Raw genomic sequence first — 20,231 nt, forward strand, 5'->3', positions numbered from 1 at the left:
CCCTCTCACGTGATGTTATGCTGCTCCCAGACATTCAGGGGTAGCTGCAAAAGAAACTGTCACAAGGCTGCAAAATTGAGGGACTTCCAAAGATGAAAACTTTGAAAATGTGTGAAACATGGGGCAGACCAGGGGAGGACATCTCCAGCACTAACACGGCAATTCCCGGCAGGCGAGCTACAATGGTCAGAGCTGGGCTTGCGAGGGGAAATCACAAGACCTACGGAGGAAGAGACTGAAGGCAAAAATTGCCAATCTGCAATCAGGTCTGCTCTGCAACAAAGACCAAATAACACTGGTTACTGCTTCTGCTCTAGCAATGCAGCCGTTACTGAATTGAAAACTGGGACGCTGGAGATCATCTACTTCTTGTGATCATTTGTTTCAGTGATTAATAGCTTTCATCTTTACAAAAAGCTGTTCCCTATTTTTTAAATCTATCCTTCAGATATTTTTCCTCTGGGTACATCCAAACCAGTAAGCAGCACTCCAAATGCATAGATGTAAATGTAGACTGCACATATCGTATGCACACAACTAAAAACTGAGGCTTGAAGTCACGACCAAGTTCTAAATATTTGCTTGCTTGGATTTCATATAAAACACTCGCTCAAAAAGAAATCTTGCATGTGACTTTCAAGCAAGTGGTATTCATCAGCAGATTTTTGGCATGCCAAGGGAAACTCAATATATAAAGCTGAGGAACACTTGGGGGCAAGGATGAGGAAAAGGGGAGGAGAAAAAATAAATAGGGATTAATGCAAAAGGAGGAAGAAAACAGGATACAGGCCACTAAGTTAGGAATGAAAATCTTCAATATTTTTCGGAATTCGAAGTTAGTCTGCCTAGCCCTGGGCTGGCCTAACTTTCAGGTTTAGCTTTTTTACAGAAGCTACCTCGTTATGCCACTGCTGCTACAAGCACATTAGGGCAATGTTTTACCAGGATTTATCCCACGTACCAGACATGAATTCCCCAGTGTATTAGCAACAAACAAGATTGATGGAAAGGGGAAAGAAAGCAAAAAAGTTCAGGCATGCATGCCTTTTTGCTCTACTATTATTTTGTGGGGTTTTTTTAAAAACATGCTGTAGTTATTTAGGGAGAAGCAGACTTAGCCAAAGTTGGATTTCACTTGCAACTTGCTCTGTGCTAGACTACGAGACACCAACCTTAGCAGTGTCCAGCAAAACCTGTGCCAAACAACATCTTAGGGCCAAAATACTCGTAGATTAAGAACTTCTGAAACCAAAAAGATTTTATTGGATATAAACAGCAGACCACTGGCCTCTATTGTCTGCAGGGAACACTTCACTAGCAGCTTCAGTCTAGCAGCAGAATGAAGCTCTTGTGGGAGGTGGTAGCCATGGAGTGACAGACAGTCTCTTGGTAGCTAAAATGAATTCCAGGCAGAGCTTTGAAAATAGTCACCACAGCAACCTTGAACTGGATCCTGCCTTCGGTGGGAGCCAAAGGCGGCTGAGACGAACCCAGCAATCTGCCTTGCTGAGTCACTGTCTTGCCCTGTGCTGCAGTGTCTGCTGCGTGTCGAGGAGGGCTTCTCAGCACTTCCAGGGGGACGGGTACCCGGAGAGGATGGCTGCCAAACTCTGAGCGATTGCCTCGTGCAGTCCCGAAACTGTGCATCACAGGATCTTTTTGTTTATTAACACCATGCTGCAAATGTGCCTGCCTGGCTGTGGAAATTTAGCGAATCTGAGTGTACTTGAAATAATTACCAAATAGAGGAAATGCAACACATACAGGTCAATTTATGCTCTCAGTTAAAAAGGTGTGAAATCTGGAATAATTCCACCAGAGCCAATAGAATTACTTCAGAGTGATATGAAGGAGAGCACTATCAGCCTTAAAAGGACACATTTTAACAGCAGGGTACATCACCCTACAGCTAAGGCTGGGAGACCGCTGGCTAAAAGGCAGAAGATGACCACGGCATGACTCGTTAAGCAATGCTTACACTTTCTGCTTACATTAGAAGAATTTCATCTATGCACAGAGGACCAGCAAAAGTCTCCTAAGCCCAACCCGAGAAAAATGTTATGTGGAGAGGCTTAGGTCGTAACTGTTGCTTTCCTTCTGCACAGGCGTGTCATGCAGGGGGTTTAAAGGCATTTTCTGTACTTGTTCACATTTTCATAGGGATGTAAAGTAGCCCAAAGTCTGATGGTCTTGCTGCAAGCCTTAAAGCAATACAAGTAGCCACAACAGAATAAAACACCACTCACCTGAGGAACATGGGCATAAGAAACAACAAGAAAGAAGCCTGAATGGAGATAAAAAGTCACCAGTCATCTTTGATTTAAAAAAGGGGAAAGGAAACAACTTTGGCCAAAATAAGTGCTTTCCTCCCGGAAATACACGAGACCTAAGAACAATCACATGGTGATTAGACTTAAACTACTGGATCATCATCTATAATCTAGGTAATGATCTTTAGCAATTTGGGGTACAGGAGAAAGATAGACCTATTCATACATCTGAGCAATTCAAAAGAAATTTTACCAACATTTTAAATAGTTGGAATTTTGAAGGGACAAGAACTCCCTGAGGTTTATGTGCTTGGTCCAGTGGCCTGCCTAGTGCTACTTAATATTCCTCCAGAGATTTAGAGAGGTTACAGTGGGAGCTTACCTACCTCCAGGACAAGAGGGAGAATTTTAGACTGCCACAGGCCTGCTAAGGTTTATACATCAGAGCCACAGCACTGTCACCAGGATACCTAAAAGTCCTCTGCAAGTCCCTCCTTTCAACTCCTCTCTCCCATCACTCCTAAACCTGTGAATAGGTGGGTCATGATGCTGGGACAAGTATTGTGCCAATTTATGGAATGCCTATGGATGAGAGCAGTCCTAAACAATGTCACAGTGTAAATAAGAAATAACAACAGACCATTTATCTTCCAGTTTCTTGTACACAGGAGGATCCCAAGCAAAGAGCAAAGCTCAACCAAAGCCATCCCTGCACTCTGTCTTATCCAGAAGTTGACTGGGTTAATACAAAGCTTGCAGAAAATTTATAATTGCACCTTAAGTGACACCTGGAAACTTGTATTACCCTTTAGTCAAGATGGTTACAAGACCAGATGATTATGTGTGCTTAGAAGTGTCCCATCCTCCAGTTTTGCACCGAGCATAGCTCAGGCAAGTAGCAGAATCTGTCCCTTAGGCTTCTCCATCACTAGTGTATTCATGGTCTGTGCATAGACTCATTAGGAAGCAGTGAGAGAGGAGCCAGAAAGAGACAACTGAAGAAAGAGCAGCAATTTAAGGTAGTCCACGCCCACACAAAAATACACCTTGTGGGTTTTTTTAGGGCATGATCTTGCCCATAATTTTGTGGAGAAATAGGGTGCTCCTTGTTAGTCTGAAGATACCCTGTGTATCACTGGGTATTGTCAAGTATTTACCATCGTTTCTCTTCAGCAATCTTAATGGGAGATGTTGAAATATTATATTGCAATTGTTGTATTGAAAAGAAAAGAGGAAAACTAATGAAATTATTTATACTTTCAGGGAAGAAAACAATGAGATGATATTGTCTTGAATGACCTTTCCTAAGTATGGGGATATAGCATCTTACACAATAGACTCTTGGTTCATGTTTCAATTACTGACCTTTACTGTGGAGAAAATTAATGCAATTTTCATCGTAATCCACCCGTACAAATAAGATCCATACGGAAGGTTTCCACATGCTGAATCTAACTCAAATGGAAAATGTCAGCTGTTTGCTACTGGATGAATTTGACTTTAATTTGTTCGGCTGGAGTCTTTTTGAACTGTGTTCGTAAAACTTCGTATATTTTTGGTACCTATTTTTGACAGAGAATTTCCTACATTAGAAACATTGGCTTTTTCTTCTTTGGGGATTTTTTCCCAATTCCACTTTTTCCAATACATGAGATACTAAACATTTCTTGGAAGTTGCCAAATAACCTGGCTTAAAGCCACAGTGTCATCTGATCCTTTCCTATTACATCTCACTAGCCAAGCAGGGCTACGTTGGCTCCCCACTGGATAGAAAACCTCCAAGAAAAAAACCCAAAAAACCAGGAACTGTTGTTGATTTAATTTTGTCTCTGATTTTCTTTTGAAGCAATTACCAGACCTGGAAATAGTAGTAATTTAAGTTTTGTCTGTTTTGGAGGAGATGCAAACTTTTATCCAGACAACTTAAGATAATGAGAAGACTTCAAGACTCTTTCCAGTTGAGTGCTATGATACACTCATTCAACAAGGTAACTGTCTGCTTGTGAAGCTCTACAGTCGTTGTCAAAAAAGAAAAAAAAAAAAAAGTAAAATAAATACAAATGGTCAACAATCAGACAACTTACATTCTGAGCTGCATGTAACTTGTCTATACCTTTCTACTGGTGGGAGAAAGATGTTTCAGTGATGTAATTTTAAAACAATCCTTATTCAGACAGCCTGACAGACTCCAGAGCTGACACGACGGAATCTGAACTCTATGTCCAAGATGGCACGAATCCGAGAAGGCATTCATCCACCAAACAGCTTGTGCCAAAGGGACAGAGCTCTCTTATCTTTCACAGTCCTCCACGCTGGTATTTGGGGAGGGGAGAGGGGGGAAAGAAAGGGGGAGTTAGCAATTAAGCCCTGTCATTTAAGACAGATAGTTTAGGTGGAGGGAGTTAATCTGCTCTTGGGTTTTTGAACTAAGCATCTGTGTATTTATAATTTGTAAACAGTTCATCTCTTAGAGGGTGTGTTACAATTCCCAGAAGCATGGTCTGTTATGTCTAACATGCAGCAGAACCCAGGAAGGCTATGTATGTGAGTATTTTGATACAGCATGATGATAGGAAACAGAAACACTGACCTCGTATACCACAACCCAACCAGCAGATTTCAGCTTTAGGAGCTCTTGTATTAGGGAGGAAAAAAAAATACACAGACTTCTTTTTAAAGTCTAGTTGTCTGTTTAAATGTTGACATTGCCATGAGATAATGTCATAAAATTACATTTTTCTTACAGTCCTTAGAGAGCATTGGCCACCCTCAGACTTGGAAAAGTTACTTAGAATAACCTAATGTACTTAAAGATGCAAGTCATCAGAGTGCAAGCATGGTCCATCACTGATGCAGAGGGGATATACCCAGGAGAGGACAAAGTCATTAAGGCAATGCTGCACAGCACTTGACATGGGACACATGTAGTGGCTGGCAATTCTCTCTCCTGGTAATTGTGTGTCAGAATTCCATAGACCTGTAACACTAGTATATCAATTAATACAAATTATGAATTATTATTGCTGCAATGTTGGGATATAATATGTTATCTTGATGACAAAGCCTGCTGGAGGTGTCTACTGTGAGCAGTAGCTTCAGGCAGTGCTAGCAGCTCCCCATTTCAAAGAGTCACTGTGTGCTAGAAATGGAGATGGAGGCAATGCTGATTACAAAATGGTAGGGCCAAATCATCAGCAGCTCAACATTGACTCTCAGGAGTTTTCCCAAACCTGCATACTTAGTTAAAATAAAGCAAAAAAGAGAATGACAGTGAAGTTAGTTTTTTAGCAGGGGGAAGGTGGGCGGGGCAGGAGGGTGGGCAAAAATGCAGAGTGATTAGATCCATATTTAAGTGACCCAGTTGTATTTGTAGAGAGAACCAAAATCACTGGAGTTAAATCTAGGGTAAATGTAACCTAGAATATTTCGGCTTTGCAGCAATGTAACTGTTCCACAGCACAGGAAACAGAGGATTAAATACACATTGAATACATTTTTACTTTTTTTTTTCCACCTCAGCACTTACAAATGAAAAAAAGGAATATTAAAAAAGAACATAAATGGGATTGGTTCCAGGAAATAAGTTATATCTTTAGGCATCACACAAATAGTATGCAGGGTCAACATTTACAGGTGTCTAGTTTTGGGTATCCACAAAATAGAAATTATCGACTTTTAGAGATACACAGTATTCCTTTGAAAAAGATGCAACTTTCATTTAGTAACTTCTGATGAGTTCCAGATATGGGTCCATTTACTTGACCAATTTTACGATACAAAGAGTGAATTATAAATGAGAACATTTAAACAATTACTGTGTGTTGCAAGAAACCTGTAATTCAACAAGATTGTCTAAAGTTCACTTTATAACTTTGACAGATTTCTGGTTGCTCATTAAAATATAACCACCACAGAAGAGCAGGTTAAATTTAAATAACTATTCCCATGAATTAGTCCACTGAGCTTCAATTCTAGTGTCTGTGACTGCAAATAGTTAAGGTGTGCTTGCTAACTGTGGTATTGATTTACTTCTCAATGATCAACAATTTCACTGTGACGCTCTTAAAACATAGAATATTCAAGAAGAGTCTTATTAACTTAGTATGCAATTTGAAAGTTTCACATCGCCTTGTGAACATTTTCTTCCTAACAGCTAATGTTCCATTGCATGCTGTTGCTCGTTGAATAATTCCTCACCTTTTAGCTTTAAAGTATTTATAGATTATCAGATCCTCCTTCACTTACTTATGTTTTTTCAAGCTGTATACATTAAGTTCTCTTAATCTTTCTTCATATGTCATGCTCTCTAATCCTTTTATCATTTGTCACTGTGGTTTGATAAACTTGAAAAAAAAAATCCAATGAATCTTTCATAGTGAGAAGAATGAGTAAGTATGCTCCAATAAAATAAGAAACAGGCCTTGCCAATTCCAATTCTTTCTACATTTCAGCCGATGAACTAAAACCATTTTTTTCCCAGGCTCTGAAAGAAGTGTTAAGAAAATTCTAACCAATCCTCCACAAATCACACCAATTCTGGCCCACAGAAGTGGAAATGCCAAATCATTTGGGGAAAGCCATTAGTACAGAATGTCATCCAACACTCAAAATGAAAGCAATGGGGGATATTACATACTCATGCATGTCTTTGCATCTGGTCCAGCCATACACATACTTATAAGTGTACATACACGAACATGTGCCTGTTATGATTTCAAGCACAAATTGGGGACTGTTCAGATTCAATTAATGTTCAGAGATCTCACATAGGTAACGCCGCTGTTGAATGTCATAGAAACCAATCTTCCCATACTTTCAAATTTGCCAGTCAGAAAACTGATAACAATTGCTTTCCCGGTTAATACAGATAATAAATGAAGATCTCATGGATACAGGATGGTGGGTTTGTGTTCTCCCACATTCCTTCTGATTCTAGCTAACACAACTGTGAGATATTCTTACCTTATCATCTTCATCCTCATCTTCATCCAAGCCCATAAGCTCCTGCAAAAGCAGATGTCCATATTACAAAACATTACATTTATTTTTCAGTGACAGGCAATGTTTAAAAAGCTTATGATACTCCCACAACATTTCATTACACAGTTTTCTCCCACTTCTATTGCAAGTCATCAAAAAAACCCACTACTTTCACCTTTCAGAAACAACATTTTGTATTCAAGGACTTTCTTTTTTTTTTTTGTGATATCCTGAACAAAGCATGCAATACCCTATACAAATTTTAAGTCTAAATAAAGCATTAGTGGCTGTGTCCAGCAGTTTGAAGGCAACAGGCTTTCAAATTCATTGCCAACTTTTATTGTCTGTAAACAGCTTTGTTCTTAGTTTGACAAATGAACCAGCCGGTATGTCAAGGCTGAGGACTCTATACTCAACTTGTTCCATCCTCGCTGCTACAATGACTGCTCCCTCCCTTTAGGGCCATTACTGAAACATTAGACTTTAGAAAATACATTAGTATGAACATAATCAATCTCACGAATCACAGTCAGATTTCTATGCAGCATTATTTCCTCCCTTTAACTTCTATGCTGACAGGTAGGGGAGAAAACAAAAGACTTGGCTAAGCCTTGAAATTAGGAGCACTTGGCTTTCAATTCAGGATTTTAATAAGCTGAGCCTTTAACATGGTCCTCTGAGTTTTTCTTGGTTATTTAATAGGCACATTTGAATCTGTGTACTACAAGTTTAAATACAACAAACATCCAAAGAATGTGAAGAATCACAATAAAAGATGGTTTGGATTTGGAAGTTTTGGGGGAGTTGGATTTTTTTTTTTTTTTTTTTTTCTTCCCCCCCAGAAAAGCAGTTGCATCTAGTCTGCAGAAGGTACTGAGAGCTCAAATACCCAGATTTACTCTTCAGCTCTCTGGGAAACCCTGAGCAGCTGAATTAACGCTGATCATGGTTTACATTTCTATAGAAGCTCCCCATCTGTAAATCATAAACCATTTTACCAATATTCACAAATTTAGCCTCCTGGCAACAGGATCATGCATACAAGGTTAATACTGTTACTCCCATTTTATAGCACAGAAATCAGAGAGAATTTGAGGTCCATTTTGCAAAGACTGTTGCTCACATTCCTCTATATACATGAAATATGCATGTTGGCACACAAAACCCAAAGGTAATGCATGTGCAGCCAAGGTCCGAAGAAGCGAAAAATAAATAAATGACTGTGTAAAATGCATCGGTATTTTGAATAAAACCTTTTCTCATCTGCAGGACAGATGTGACTAGGGGTAGCACCTGATTGTCTATTTTTGACCTACAGATGGTTAGAATCATAGACACATATAAAAAAGAAATCAGGTAATATTAAAGGCACTTTTGACTACTTGTTCCATGTGATCCCAATCCTACAAAGCGCTTAGGTAGATGTATAACTTCGCTTATGCAAAAGGCACCCCTGAATTTCATGGCATGGCATTGCTCGCAGGATGTGTGACAGGAAAAGGACCAACTTTCTGATGGAACTTTCTTCAGTATTACTACAATTAACTTGTATTTTCAGATATAGCCTTTTTGTAGTATCCACCTAAATAACGTACTGCTCAGTATTGCTGACTTAGTGAGACTCCCCTCACTTGAACATGCAACAAACTCACCACAGGACAAGTGACAGGTGCTGGAAGATATTCTCTGTGTATGTTTTCCTGGGTAAGTTGTTCTTATTATATCATCTTTTGTATTAAAAATAAAAACACTTGTTTGCCTGGGATTCTCCCACATGGGAAGTTATTTTCATGATGAAATCAAGTAGTCACTGAAGACACACAATATCTTTCTATGCTATTCTGGACTTGGCTGAAACTGGAGAAAAACATTTCTTTTACCATTTCTTTTCAATTCAAGTCTATGTCCTGGTCTGGATAACACAACTTTCCATATTTTCTAACAGTCTTTCCACTTGGGAATGGATGAAAACTGAACTAGGAGCAACTCTTCCCACTAAAACTAATAAACCAGCTATTGACCTTTTTAATTCTAGGACATTATTTCTTTGTCTAAAATCCACTTGATTCATTTGGGTAAACGTGTTCTTCATGGATACAAATGTCAATCATCTTTTTATCAAAATTTGGAAGGGAGCTATAATTCAGCCTCTATTTCATTACTGTACTTACTACACACTTAAGACCCGAATATTATAGACATCCACAAATTTACTCTAGTTTCTCACTGTAATCACCGCTGTTATGTAAGTAAAGACAGCGGTCAACATCAAACAGCATCTCACACCCCAACAGTAGCACTTTGCCACATGTTGTCATTATTTCTGCATTTAAATCTTTTTTTTTCCCAGATCAAGTTAAAAAACTGAAGGCTAAATTTCGGGGGGAAAAAGCGTTTGTCATTTAAAAGTAGGGGGTGGGGAGGAGGAGTAAGGGCATCTTAAAGTCTCAGATCACAGGACAAGGTTTAAAAACAACTAACTTCTCTTTTGGCTTCTACTGACTTTCCTCTTCTGCGAATCATGAATCATCAGCGAGATGCAAAGTGTAAGAGCAATAGGGGCATGGGTTTTAGGAACTTGTTGCTTTGTAAGTCTTTCTTAATTCAACCTAGTTAAAAACATGTGTAGTTATTTAGTAAGTGAAATCCCCCTCCTACACACTCTCGTCGTCTTCTCCTACTACTCTGAATGGTTTAGTGCTTGAATTGAATCATGAAAATTGAGAGGTTTGAGGTTTCTTTTCAGTAACTTTGAAATAAAAATGCTGTTTAGCTACACAACTAGCTTAATACCATTAAAATGCATGACATTTTGCTCAAGGGCAAACTCAAGCTGGGGCTGCCAGAAATGTTACTGCCACTTTACTTGCCTGGGCATCTTGGGTGTTGTTGACCTTCCCTGTTGTGACGAGGGAGAAGTTGTATGCAAAGAGCACCAGCAGAGCCAGGGGCACCATGTACAGTTCCACGCTCCATACGGTGACCACAAATACCTGGGAGAAATAAAGCAGCAGAAGGGAATACGTACAAGAGTTTAAAGAGGGAGACGTATAAGAAAGCCTTTCAGTCATTATCCCTATATACATTCATCCTTGAATCTCTGTTAACCTCATTCATATTATTATTTTGGCAAAGAAAATCTGCTTGCAAAGCATGCTCTCTTTCTATTCTGTCTAAATCCATTAGGCTGCCATTTGTTAGCTTCACCTCCCCTGTATCTGGTGAATTACAAGGCCATGAACATAAGGTTACCCTGAAGGCTTTATTCACTCCTTCCTGGGACCCCCTCAAGCCTGAAAGCCCTTTGTCCTTAGTGCTAGCGCCTAACAGACGCACTTATAGAGGTAAACCTGTTCCACTTCATCAAACCCTAATTGCCAGGGGGTCTTTCACAGGCCAGACAAGAGTTTCTTCCTCTTGTGCAACAGGAGCCATCCAGCCCACTTGTCACTCCATAGGGGATGAGCAGCAAATGCATCTTCACCATTAATCCACCTATGTTCTTGGCACAGCAGCACAGAGAAAGCACCATCACCTTCCAGGAGGCAAGGCTCTAGGTTGCATGTGATGCATTATTTTGGAGAGGGATCCAGTAAGCCTAGTCTCCATTCACATACCCTTGCCATTTTTCAGAACAGCATATTCTGTTTTCACTTGTTGCTTGGAGTCTCTCTGCCCAGAAACGGTATGAGTTTGTGTGTTTGGAGTCTAATCTGACAAAATCCACTGATAGCAAAACCAGAAGCCAAATTTTGAAGTTCTGTTCTGCAAATCAGATCAGCAAAAGATGTAACTAACATGATGGGGATTTAAAAAGCACTTAGGATTTTTTTTAAAAAAAAAAAAAAAAAAAAAGATACCAAGCCAAACTGCAATCCTATCTTACAAGTACCAATGATACCTGAATGGGCTCCAAACTTGGAGTGGTTGGCAATGCAAAGTTAATAAACTGAATCCAGAACTGCCATAAAATGCATGTTGTGATCCCATTTCCTTTTCTACTCATACATAGTGTTTCCAGAAGAACTGATTAATGCTGGTAGTAACTTGAAGCTATTTTAAACAATTTCCTTTAAAGACATGGCACAAACACATTTATCTGATTTTTCTTACCCCAAAGGAACCCAGAATGATCAGAAACAAAACCCACATTTTTAGAATACCACAGGTAGGTGAAAAAAAGAGTCAGATCCAGTTAATGTATCTCAAACTGCAATGGAAGGAAAACTCTATGGATGATCAGAAAGCTAAATCTCTACCTCCCCTCATCCTTGGCCCGTCAGACATGACATACAAAGGCAACACTGGCACTTGCAGAATGGGATATTTATTGCAATGTATTTTGTGTTACGGACCTGAAAGTCTAATCACACTGTACCAGGGAAGCACTTCTCACTGCATTCAGCGGGGTGGGAATTTATACCCCTACAAAACAGCAGCAGTTGTAACTTTTAAACAAAAAGACTTGTCCAACATCGGACAAATGGCCAGTTAATATCTACCAGGGGCCAAACATAAACCAAGAAACAATGACTGCATCCATAACCCTGCCCAAACAGCAGCTGCATTTTCTAGAGTGAACCTGATTTTATGTTAGCTGTTGCTATGCAAGGAATTAGACTGTCATCCTGTTCTTGGCATTTGTAGGCCAGTAAAACAATCTTTGAGATATATTCATTTATAAAATGGGCTGACATCCAAACAATATATCCCCATACTACTGATTTGCAGCATAGGAACATAGAAGAGGATTTGGTTTTGATTTTTTTTCTTTTTGATCCTGCTTTTCAACATACTAAAAAATTAGAAGTGATAAAGATTCCAACAGCCACATTTCACATGTAAGCAAGGCAACAGAAACACAAGAATCCTGGCCAAGAAGGCACGGTACCCAGTTGGTCTTACAGGAATCTTGCAAGGCTTTAGTTAATAAAGATTTCAAAAACTGTGATATTCCAAGCAAAAACTTCTTCCATAAATGAAAAGTTCTAACCCGAACAAGTTCATCTGAAGCTATTCCAACTCCCTTGGATGAATCTCCACTTGCTTTGTAAGACAAAGGGAAGGTGATACCAACTTCTGTCCTACCTCAAATGCCACTCTAAAGAACAAGGACCTGTTATTGTACACATCTATACAGATATCTATCTCAGGTGTCTATAGGCAGATAAAAATAGACACACACATATAAATATACATCTGATCTTTATGTAAAGTCCTTCATGGAAATTCATATTGCCAGGTATTAATTCAAAACATTTGCTTCAGCCTGTTGGAGGTTGCATTTGCATCATTTCCCTGGGGTATCAGCAAATCAGTCTTCCCTTAACACAGCAAAAAGACTCCACCAGCAGTCAGCTAGGCAAAGTCCTACAGGAGTCAATGAAGCTCTTGAAGAACCTCTCTTCATTCATTCAATTGCAGGACAATTTTAGTGCATCTGTCACCATCCTATATGAACATCATTCTGCTCAGTTGCAAGTATAATACAACCTTGCAATCACAGGTCATTTAGGCAAGATACAAAATCAAGACCTTGGTGATTTTAGATCCAACAGTACATTTTGTGTATTATTAAGTTTGAGACCTTAGATAAAACTTAATTACAGAAATCTCACTGTAGTCTCAATCGATAGCTGAGGCACACCACTGCTTCCTTTCTTATGCTGACTGGTTAATCAGTTGCTGAGTTATAACTCAGACAGCAATGCTTTGACAGAGCTCCCACATCTCCTTAAGAAGAGTTGCTTTACTGCTACCGCCGCAGCAGAGAGAACTTTCATTACTGTGACACAACACAGCCACTAGACAAATTGATTTAGCTATTCAGAAATTATTTAGCCTTGGAGGTATGGGAAATGATTGCTGTGAATATACAGTGCATAATAAAAGTTCAGAGGGTGTTTATAAAGCGAATACAAATATTTCTGCATTCTAACAGCCTTTTGAGTAGTTCTGCAGCATCGGTTTTCAAAGCAGTTCCCAAACAGGCCCGTGTCCTATTTTATCAACTCTCACACAGCTCCCTGACACCAACCACAGCATCAGCAGCCCTGAGATACAGACACCCACTCCTCAAATTACAAGGTTCTCAATCATGCATGTTTTTATTTTTCTCCCCAGTGATACCTTATGCCTGGGAGAAGCTCCTGCATTATCCTCCTGAAATTATTTTCTTAGCGATACTTTTTGCCAAAACTCGAGAATGGTTCAGCTGCTAATATCTATAATGGCGATTGCAAAGAACAATATCTTCTTGATTTCTTGTAATCCCCAGTGTGTCTTTTGCCTAATACATAGACTGGTAAGGGAAGTCATTAACAGGTTCAGATCACTTGCTCAATATCATAGAAGTCAGAGTCAGAAACCAAGCCCCTGTTTCAGATGATCGAGTTTTAACAAACCATAATTTTTTCAATGTTTCACATCATCATCAGACCAAGACATAATCCATTACCATTGGTACCTTTTCCACTGGGCTTCATACTGTGCATGAGAGAAGTTAAAAGGACAGTAGCCCATTTCTAAAATACAAGTCAAACAAGTGGAAGCTAGCTTTCTGCGTTACTTCTTTTAATGCAATTTGAGAGTATAAAAGCCTAGTATAGAACGGAGCAATTTAATTCATAGCATTGTAAAACAATGATCAAACTAGGAACAGAAACTGGACAGATGTATCTAGAGGGGGGAAAAAAAAAAAAAAAAGAGCTCTCGAAACTAATATTTAGACTAGAGTTCTACCTAGAAGAGAACAGCAATATCACAGCCTTGGAGAAAGGACCACTTAATTTCAGCTGATTAATGTGTGCTATTTCAAAGGGCCTAATAACTACAAGTTAAAGCTCTGGAGGTTTGGAAGCCGTTTCATCTGAAAATCATTGAAGAGGGGTCCAACTGTTCCTGTCAAGAAGCATGGAGTTTGAACAACCATGAGAGTGGCCCTTTTGACAGCAGTACAAAAGATGAGAGAAGGCAGCCTCAACTGAAAGTAAAAACAAACCCTTAGAAACACGTTTCAAATCTGGTTTTTCTGCCCCTCTGGTTCCAATTTAGGATCTGACTATTAAGAACAGATTTTAGACGGGTGTCTACTAAAGTATGCCCATAAAACATTTGTCACCAGCAAACCCACAGCCATGGGATAGAACAGTTTTAAGAGGTTTAGAAACCTAGCATTAGATAGGATTTTCTGTGTAATTTTTCTACACAGTAATTATAATTTTTTTTAACTCTAAAACCCAGGCTCTTTTTGAGCTGGTTAGTCTTTGAGGAGAAGTCAAAGATGCTGTGTCATGTGACAGAATAATTCCTGGAAAACAACAGTGATGGGAGAAGGAGAGGGATACATTCCGTCAGATGGAAAAAATAAAAGTGAAAGGAGATTAAATGCATGTAAGGCACCTATGGTAAAAGGTTATTTTCTCAGCCAGTGTAGGCTCCAGTGCTAATGAAATGCCTCATCAGCGGAGCTGTGAAAAATATTATTCGAAACTCCAAGTTTCAAAACCACGCACAATTTAACTGAACTCTAAACTACTAACAGCTTCGTCCAAAGTTTCCTTGCAATTTATAAACACGGTCTATGCAATTCATGAAGTCAGGAGAAAAACTTGAGCTGATACTGCTGTGAATGTCCAAATTATGTTTTGAACTAAACCAAACCACTGGTTTTGATTTGAGACACAAAGATGTGCTCCCCTTTATTTACAGGGGAGGGGAATTACATATTTTTAACTTATGTCTGGGTTATGTAGCCTCAAGTTGCCATGTACGCACAAATGGACTCTATATAAATACTCAGGGACAAACTCTCCAGCATTTTTTTTTAAGCTTTCAGTCTCTCTGCCCCAAAGAAAATACAGGATATTAGCCAATAACATAGGATACTGGCTCCCCAAAAGGGCATTCAAATCCCTTGGAGGCAATAAGCCTGTCGACAACAAATTATTTCTGACAGATACTTATTCCTGCCCTTAGAAAGGGAGAGTAGAAGAGAGAATGAACACATTCACATAGAGTGGGACATTTGTGCATATGTGTATATATATGTATATACAGAGGTATCTCTTCCAGATACAGGCAATAGGGATGCATGAACACAGTAGTGTTGAGCCCATGCCAACAGAAATCGGGGTACATGGTGTGGGCTCAGCCTGATGTGAGTGCAGTAACGAGGCTTGGGCTCCTGGGCTGGCCTGTGCATCGGACAAGTGAGAATATAAAAAAAAAATCAGCCTATGGAAATTAGTCTAATATAGCCCTACCTTAGGGCATGGCAAGTAAAGGTTGAGGTAGTCACGCAGCAGGTATCTCCCACTAAAAAAATCCCTCTCCCAAAGATTTTTTTTTTTTTTTTTAAATGAACAGATCCTCTTCCAAGATGCATTGCAGAATCGCTCTTACTAATACTCTCCTCCTTGCATCCGTATGGTGCTCTCACCGTGCTGTGCCCAGTTGAGAGCACTCCTGTGCCACTTCACAAGCCACCAAGTTGGAGCTCAAGGAGGGGTTGGTTACAAGCAGAGTCACTCCCTCATTGTGATGCAGTAATGAAGAAGGTGGCAGGAAGAGAAATTATACTTAAATAAACTGGCACTGTCAGAAGAAACCTATTTACTTTAGATTCAATTTGCTTTTTGTGTCCCCTGCAAAAGAATGCAAAGCATCTCAACAGCGGTATGAAACGTGCGCTGTATTGAATGGCGATGACTAAAATCAAAAATGACCTGAAGGAATAGAGGTCTTTAAATATTTATGCCACATTAAAAATTATCTCTGCATTGCTCCACGTATCAGCGTACAAGTTACTGATTTTTTAAGGGTGTATCACAGGCAAAAAGCTTAGGTCTTCTACACAAGCTCTCTGTTGCAAGTGCAATCACAATTGGAATCTAAATACAAAGACACACCAAAAAAAAAAAAAAATCCACATAAACACCTCAAAGCCAAACCAAAACATGAAATTTTGCCCCAAAATAACTCAGTCTGTGCTACATGTGTGACTGCACAGAATTGAGAAGTAGTAATAAAGGATGCGGTCGTACAATTTGCTACTGTGTAGATCTACCCAATTTTTTTTTCAGAAGATGCTTCGGGTAACAGAAACAACATGGCCATGTTTGCCTGCCTTGATTGTCTGTGCAGGCCAAGTGACACGTCCTGCTGCCGTACCCATGTGTCCCATCCCTGCTTGTCCCAGCTCCAGCTTGCTGAGAACGTGGACCAGGATGAGGTTATGGGGTGAAAACCCAAGAGCCCCAACTTGTGCTTGACAGTTTATAGGGTGAGGATGCGACAAGGAACAGAAGTGATAGAATAAAGTCTTCGAAGGAAGGAGGTAGGAGGACAGGAACCATACTCAGAGTCACAATTTTAACACCAGTTTCAACATTCAAAAAGAAAAGGAAAAAATCCCCTATGTCCATCACTCCCACCAAAATAAGACATAAAATAACCAACAAAAAAATGATGAACATCTGAAAAATTTCATACTGTTTAAGGCAGTATCTGTTAGGGCCTTTTTTATCACTGTCTGTTTAAGACTCTTCGGGGGGATCTCATTTTCTTTGCTGCTGCTAGGAAGCAGAAACTCATTTGTGTTTTAAATGAAAGCTGTGATTCATGTGCAATCACAGGACTCTCAGAAATGGCGCTTTAAGAAAAAGCATGTTATTCTGCAAAAAGTCACAGCGAAATCAGAAGAGTTGACAATATTACAATCTGTTCTCCACCATTCTCTTGGGACGCTGCCGTTGGTAACTTCATCAGGAAAGGTTGGGATGCTACGCTTGAGACTGCACACACTTACAAAATTTCTGCACTCTGATCCTGAATTACTTTTGTCATTAACACGTTCAATGGATTTATTTTTTATTTGTAACAATGCCTCAAATCAGAAGGAGATAAACAATAAGAAAATAAAAATCACACCAAGTAAAAAGTGAGGGTGTTCCTCTATTTTCATGGTTTGCGTTACATTCATGAGAATAGCTAACCTAGGAAATTAAAACCAAGATCTTTAGAGATCCTTCTTTAATGAGGTGTCAGGGCAGAGCCGCTTGGTTCAAGTTTATTTTGCTGAACTTATCTGTTAAATTTAGAAGTCGTATATATTGCATTCCAGATATTTGACAATTACCTGTCAAATTGGTGCAGATGACAATTTTCAACACAAAAAGGTGTGTGTCTGGGGGCGTCTCCTTTCTCCTTTAAGACACTTAAACTCCAAAGCCTAACAGCCCAACACAAGTCCAACACGGTGCCTCCATACAGTTTTCTTGTGGCTGCTACTTTCTCTCTATCCCTAACCCCAGAAGAGATTAATCAAATCAAAACCAACTACAACACCACAAGTTTTGTGTTCTATATTTACGTACGTACAACAGTTTTAGAGTAAAAGACTTCAAATCCTTGTAGGCTGCAGACGGTGAAGAAATACCTGTTTGCTAGCATGCTGACTGGTCTAATTTTCCCCTCACGCTTTTATCTAACGTATTTTACATTTCCTGCACCAAGTAAAATACAGTTAAGACCCTCAAGCAATAAAGCTTAAAATTGAAAAAACAGGGGAAAAAATATTACAACAGTATTCTATCTTTTGGGGTAATCCACTGGGAGTGGGCCAGGGGAATAAATCTGCATGTTATTTCTAAAGGGGTAACTACCACAGACAAAGGCAATGGGGGAAGGTCCTAAACCAAAGCAGGGGTGGCATGCCAAAAAAAAAAAAAACCCAACAAAACCTGTTGTTTTATGTCATAGCTGAATTTTTCTCTCTAATGTTTTGGTTTGTTTATCAGCAGGGTCATAGTTTTAGAGTTACACTCACACAGAAAGTTATGATCTATTTTCAGAGAAGACAGGCATTATGCAAGTTAAAAGCCTGATCTTATAGTAAATAATTCTTCCAAAAAGTGTCAGAAAAAAATATCTGTGCTATTTAAAAGGAGGCAAAAAGTAGGTTAATTTTATTTATTCTGGATAAGGTGAACACCTTAAAAGGGTCATGAAAAAGTGTATCATTAGCTGAGCTGATAAATGTCCACTTACTTTAGAGACATATTTGTTAACATTAGCAGCGAGGGTCAGATGGTGACGTAATTGTAGAGCAAGCGGAAAGAATATTTGGTGGAAGTGTTCTTTAACTTTGGGCTCTCAACATTGGGTTACAATTGGTAGCAAATGGGAGGCTTAAACGATATGTTTAAACTACTTTAATGACTTCCTTCTTCACGTTCATAGAGTATATGAGAGCTGAATGAGTAAAGGACCAAGGGCTCTCTAATAAAGCAAGTACGTTTAATTAGACTTAATTCAGTGTTCAGTGGCAGGAGGATTGCACATAAGGTTACATCCCTGGCAACCTCCGAGTATGGCACGGAAAAATGAGAAATAGATCCTTGTACACACTAATGCTGCAAAATTGTCTCATACCCTCTTTTCCAAAACCTCCGGTCCTAAAGAAATGTTTCCAGACTGAAACAGAGCAGAAAGAGCAAAAAAGAAAAAATAATTAAAAAATTAAAAATAAAAAAATCCCAGTAAACCCAAATCACAAAACTAGAAATCTAAAACCACCTCTAAAGCGCATATAAAGCAGTAAGATGACATCATACATTTGCCTTAATGAAAAGCAAAGAATTTCAGATTATTCTGAGAGCGATTGCAACGCTTACACCATTTCAGCAGGTTCGTCATCTGCAGTGTGACAAAACTGCTGCATTACAGAACAAATGCATGAAGATGACTGGGACCCTTACTGTAATTATACCCTAAATACGTTACTATTGTAAGCTAGCAACAACAGCAGCAACACAAAAAAATCCTAAGTATTGACAGCATGACTATGTACTAGAGGTTTTCCACTAGCAGACCTACAGCATCTTGCTCTCCAAAATACAGAACAATCTAACAAAAGAAAAAAAAAAAAGTTGCAATTTCAGGCAGCTGTTCAGGTAAAACTAAAGCCAGAAGATTGTTTATTTTAATAAAGCTATTATATGTGCAGCTCCAAATTAGGAATGGCAGGAGACTAGGGGATGCCTAAACCATCACCACCTGTTTGCCCTGAAAATCAATTAAAGTCACACTATCACAGCAATCCCTTCTTAGCTAATAAAAGTTATACAGCTTCAACGTGCAACTTTAGGTGCTTTGTGGGAATGTGCCTGAAATCGAAATCCTTAGTCTCACATTACTTCGATACTAAAGAAAACTCTGAACTAACCACTGTAAAATTTGCCTTTTTGGGGTTAGAGAAGGTGTTAAGGGAAAAGAGATCCCGAACTGCTGTTTCGATGCAGTGGATTGAACTAATATTCAGTAAATTCTAACAATCCAGCCAAGAACATTATATAGAGTTTTAAGTAGGAGAAAACTGAAGTCCTTTATGACACATGCCTGTTCAACATATTCTGTGCTGCAGAACAGATCCAACTTTACAAGTTGAAAGCAAGGGCAGTAGAGACATCCCAAGTGTTTTAGTAATTAAACGAATATGCATAATGAACCATATGCCCAAAGGGCCTGTTCTTCATGTGGGCCAGATTTTTGTTTGAATTTTTAATTTTTATATACAGATGAAACATTTCATGTAATACAGCAACAGTGCAAAGGAACATGCTATGCAGGAAGGGAAGGAGGAACTACCCATGTGAGAACGATCAGAATACACTTGATGAATTCTGCTCCTCAATTTCCGATTCAGAGCCAAGAGGGCTTTTTTTAAAAAAAAAAAAAAAAAAAAAATCCTTTTCTCCTTTGAACAGCTGTATTAGTCATCTGCTCAGAGTCTAGAAAAGAGGCATTAAATATATGTATATTTATATAGGTCATATTTATACATTTATATGTGTGAAATGGATTATATACGCCAACACATTTAGATGCTGCAAGACTAGCAAAAACACAGACGCTATCTCAAATTAAAAAGGTTCTGATGCACCGGAAAAAATAACTACAGGATGACTCTCTGTTCAGCAG

The 20,231-nt window shown here is 39.1% G+C and overlaps 1 protein-coding gene across 10 annotated transcripts in view; it reads right to left on the reverse strand.

Moving 5' to 3' along the window:
- MCTP2 (multiple C2 and transmembrane domain containing 2) overlaps positions 1 to 20,231 on the reverse strand; it is a 128,487-nt gene that overhangs the window by 14,095 nt on the left and 94,161 nt on the right. For 8 of the 10 annotated variants that reach the window (XM_035890606.1, XM_035890605.1, XM_035890608.1 and 5 more), the window contains 3 exons: positions 18,684 to 18,725; positions 10,121 to 10,243; positions 7,233 to 7,274 (listed from right to left, as the gene is read on the reverse strand). In XM_035890606.1, coding sequence (XP_035746499.1) covers positions 7,233 to 7,274; positions 10,121 to 10,243; positions 18,684 to 18,725 — 207 coding nt within the window. The remainder of the gene's footprint in view (positions 1 to 7,232; positions 7,275 to 10,120; positions 10,244 to 18,683; positions 18,726 to 20,231) is intronic. The other 2 variants (XM_009635062.2, XM_035890607.1) reach the window with 1 other exon arrangement.

Source organism: Egretta garzetta, unplaced genomic scaffold (genome assembly GCF_000687185.1).
Source record: "Egretta garzetta isolate BGI_Z169 unplaced genomic scaffold, ASM68718v1 scaffold322, whole genome shotgun sequence".
Lineage (NCBI taxonomy): Eukaryota > Metazoa > Chordata > Aves > Pelecaniformes > Ardeidae > Egretta > Egretta garzetta.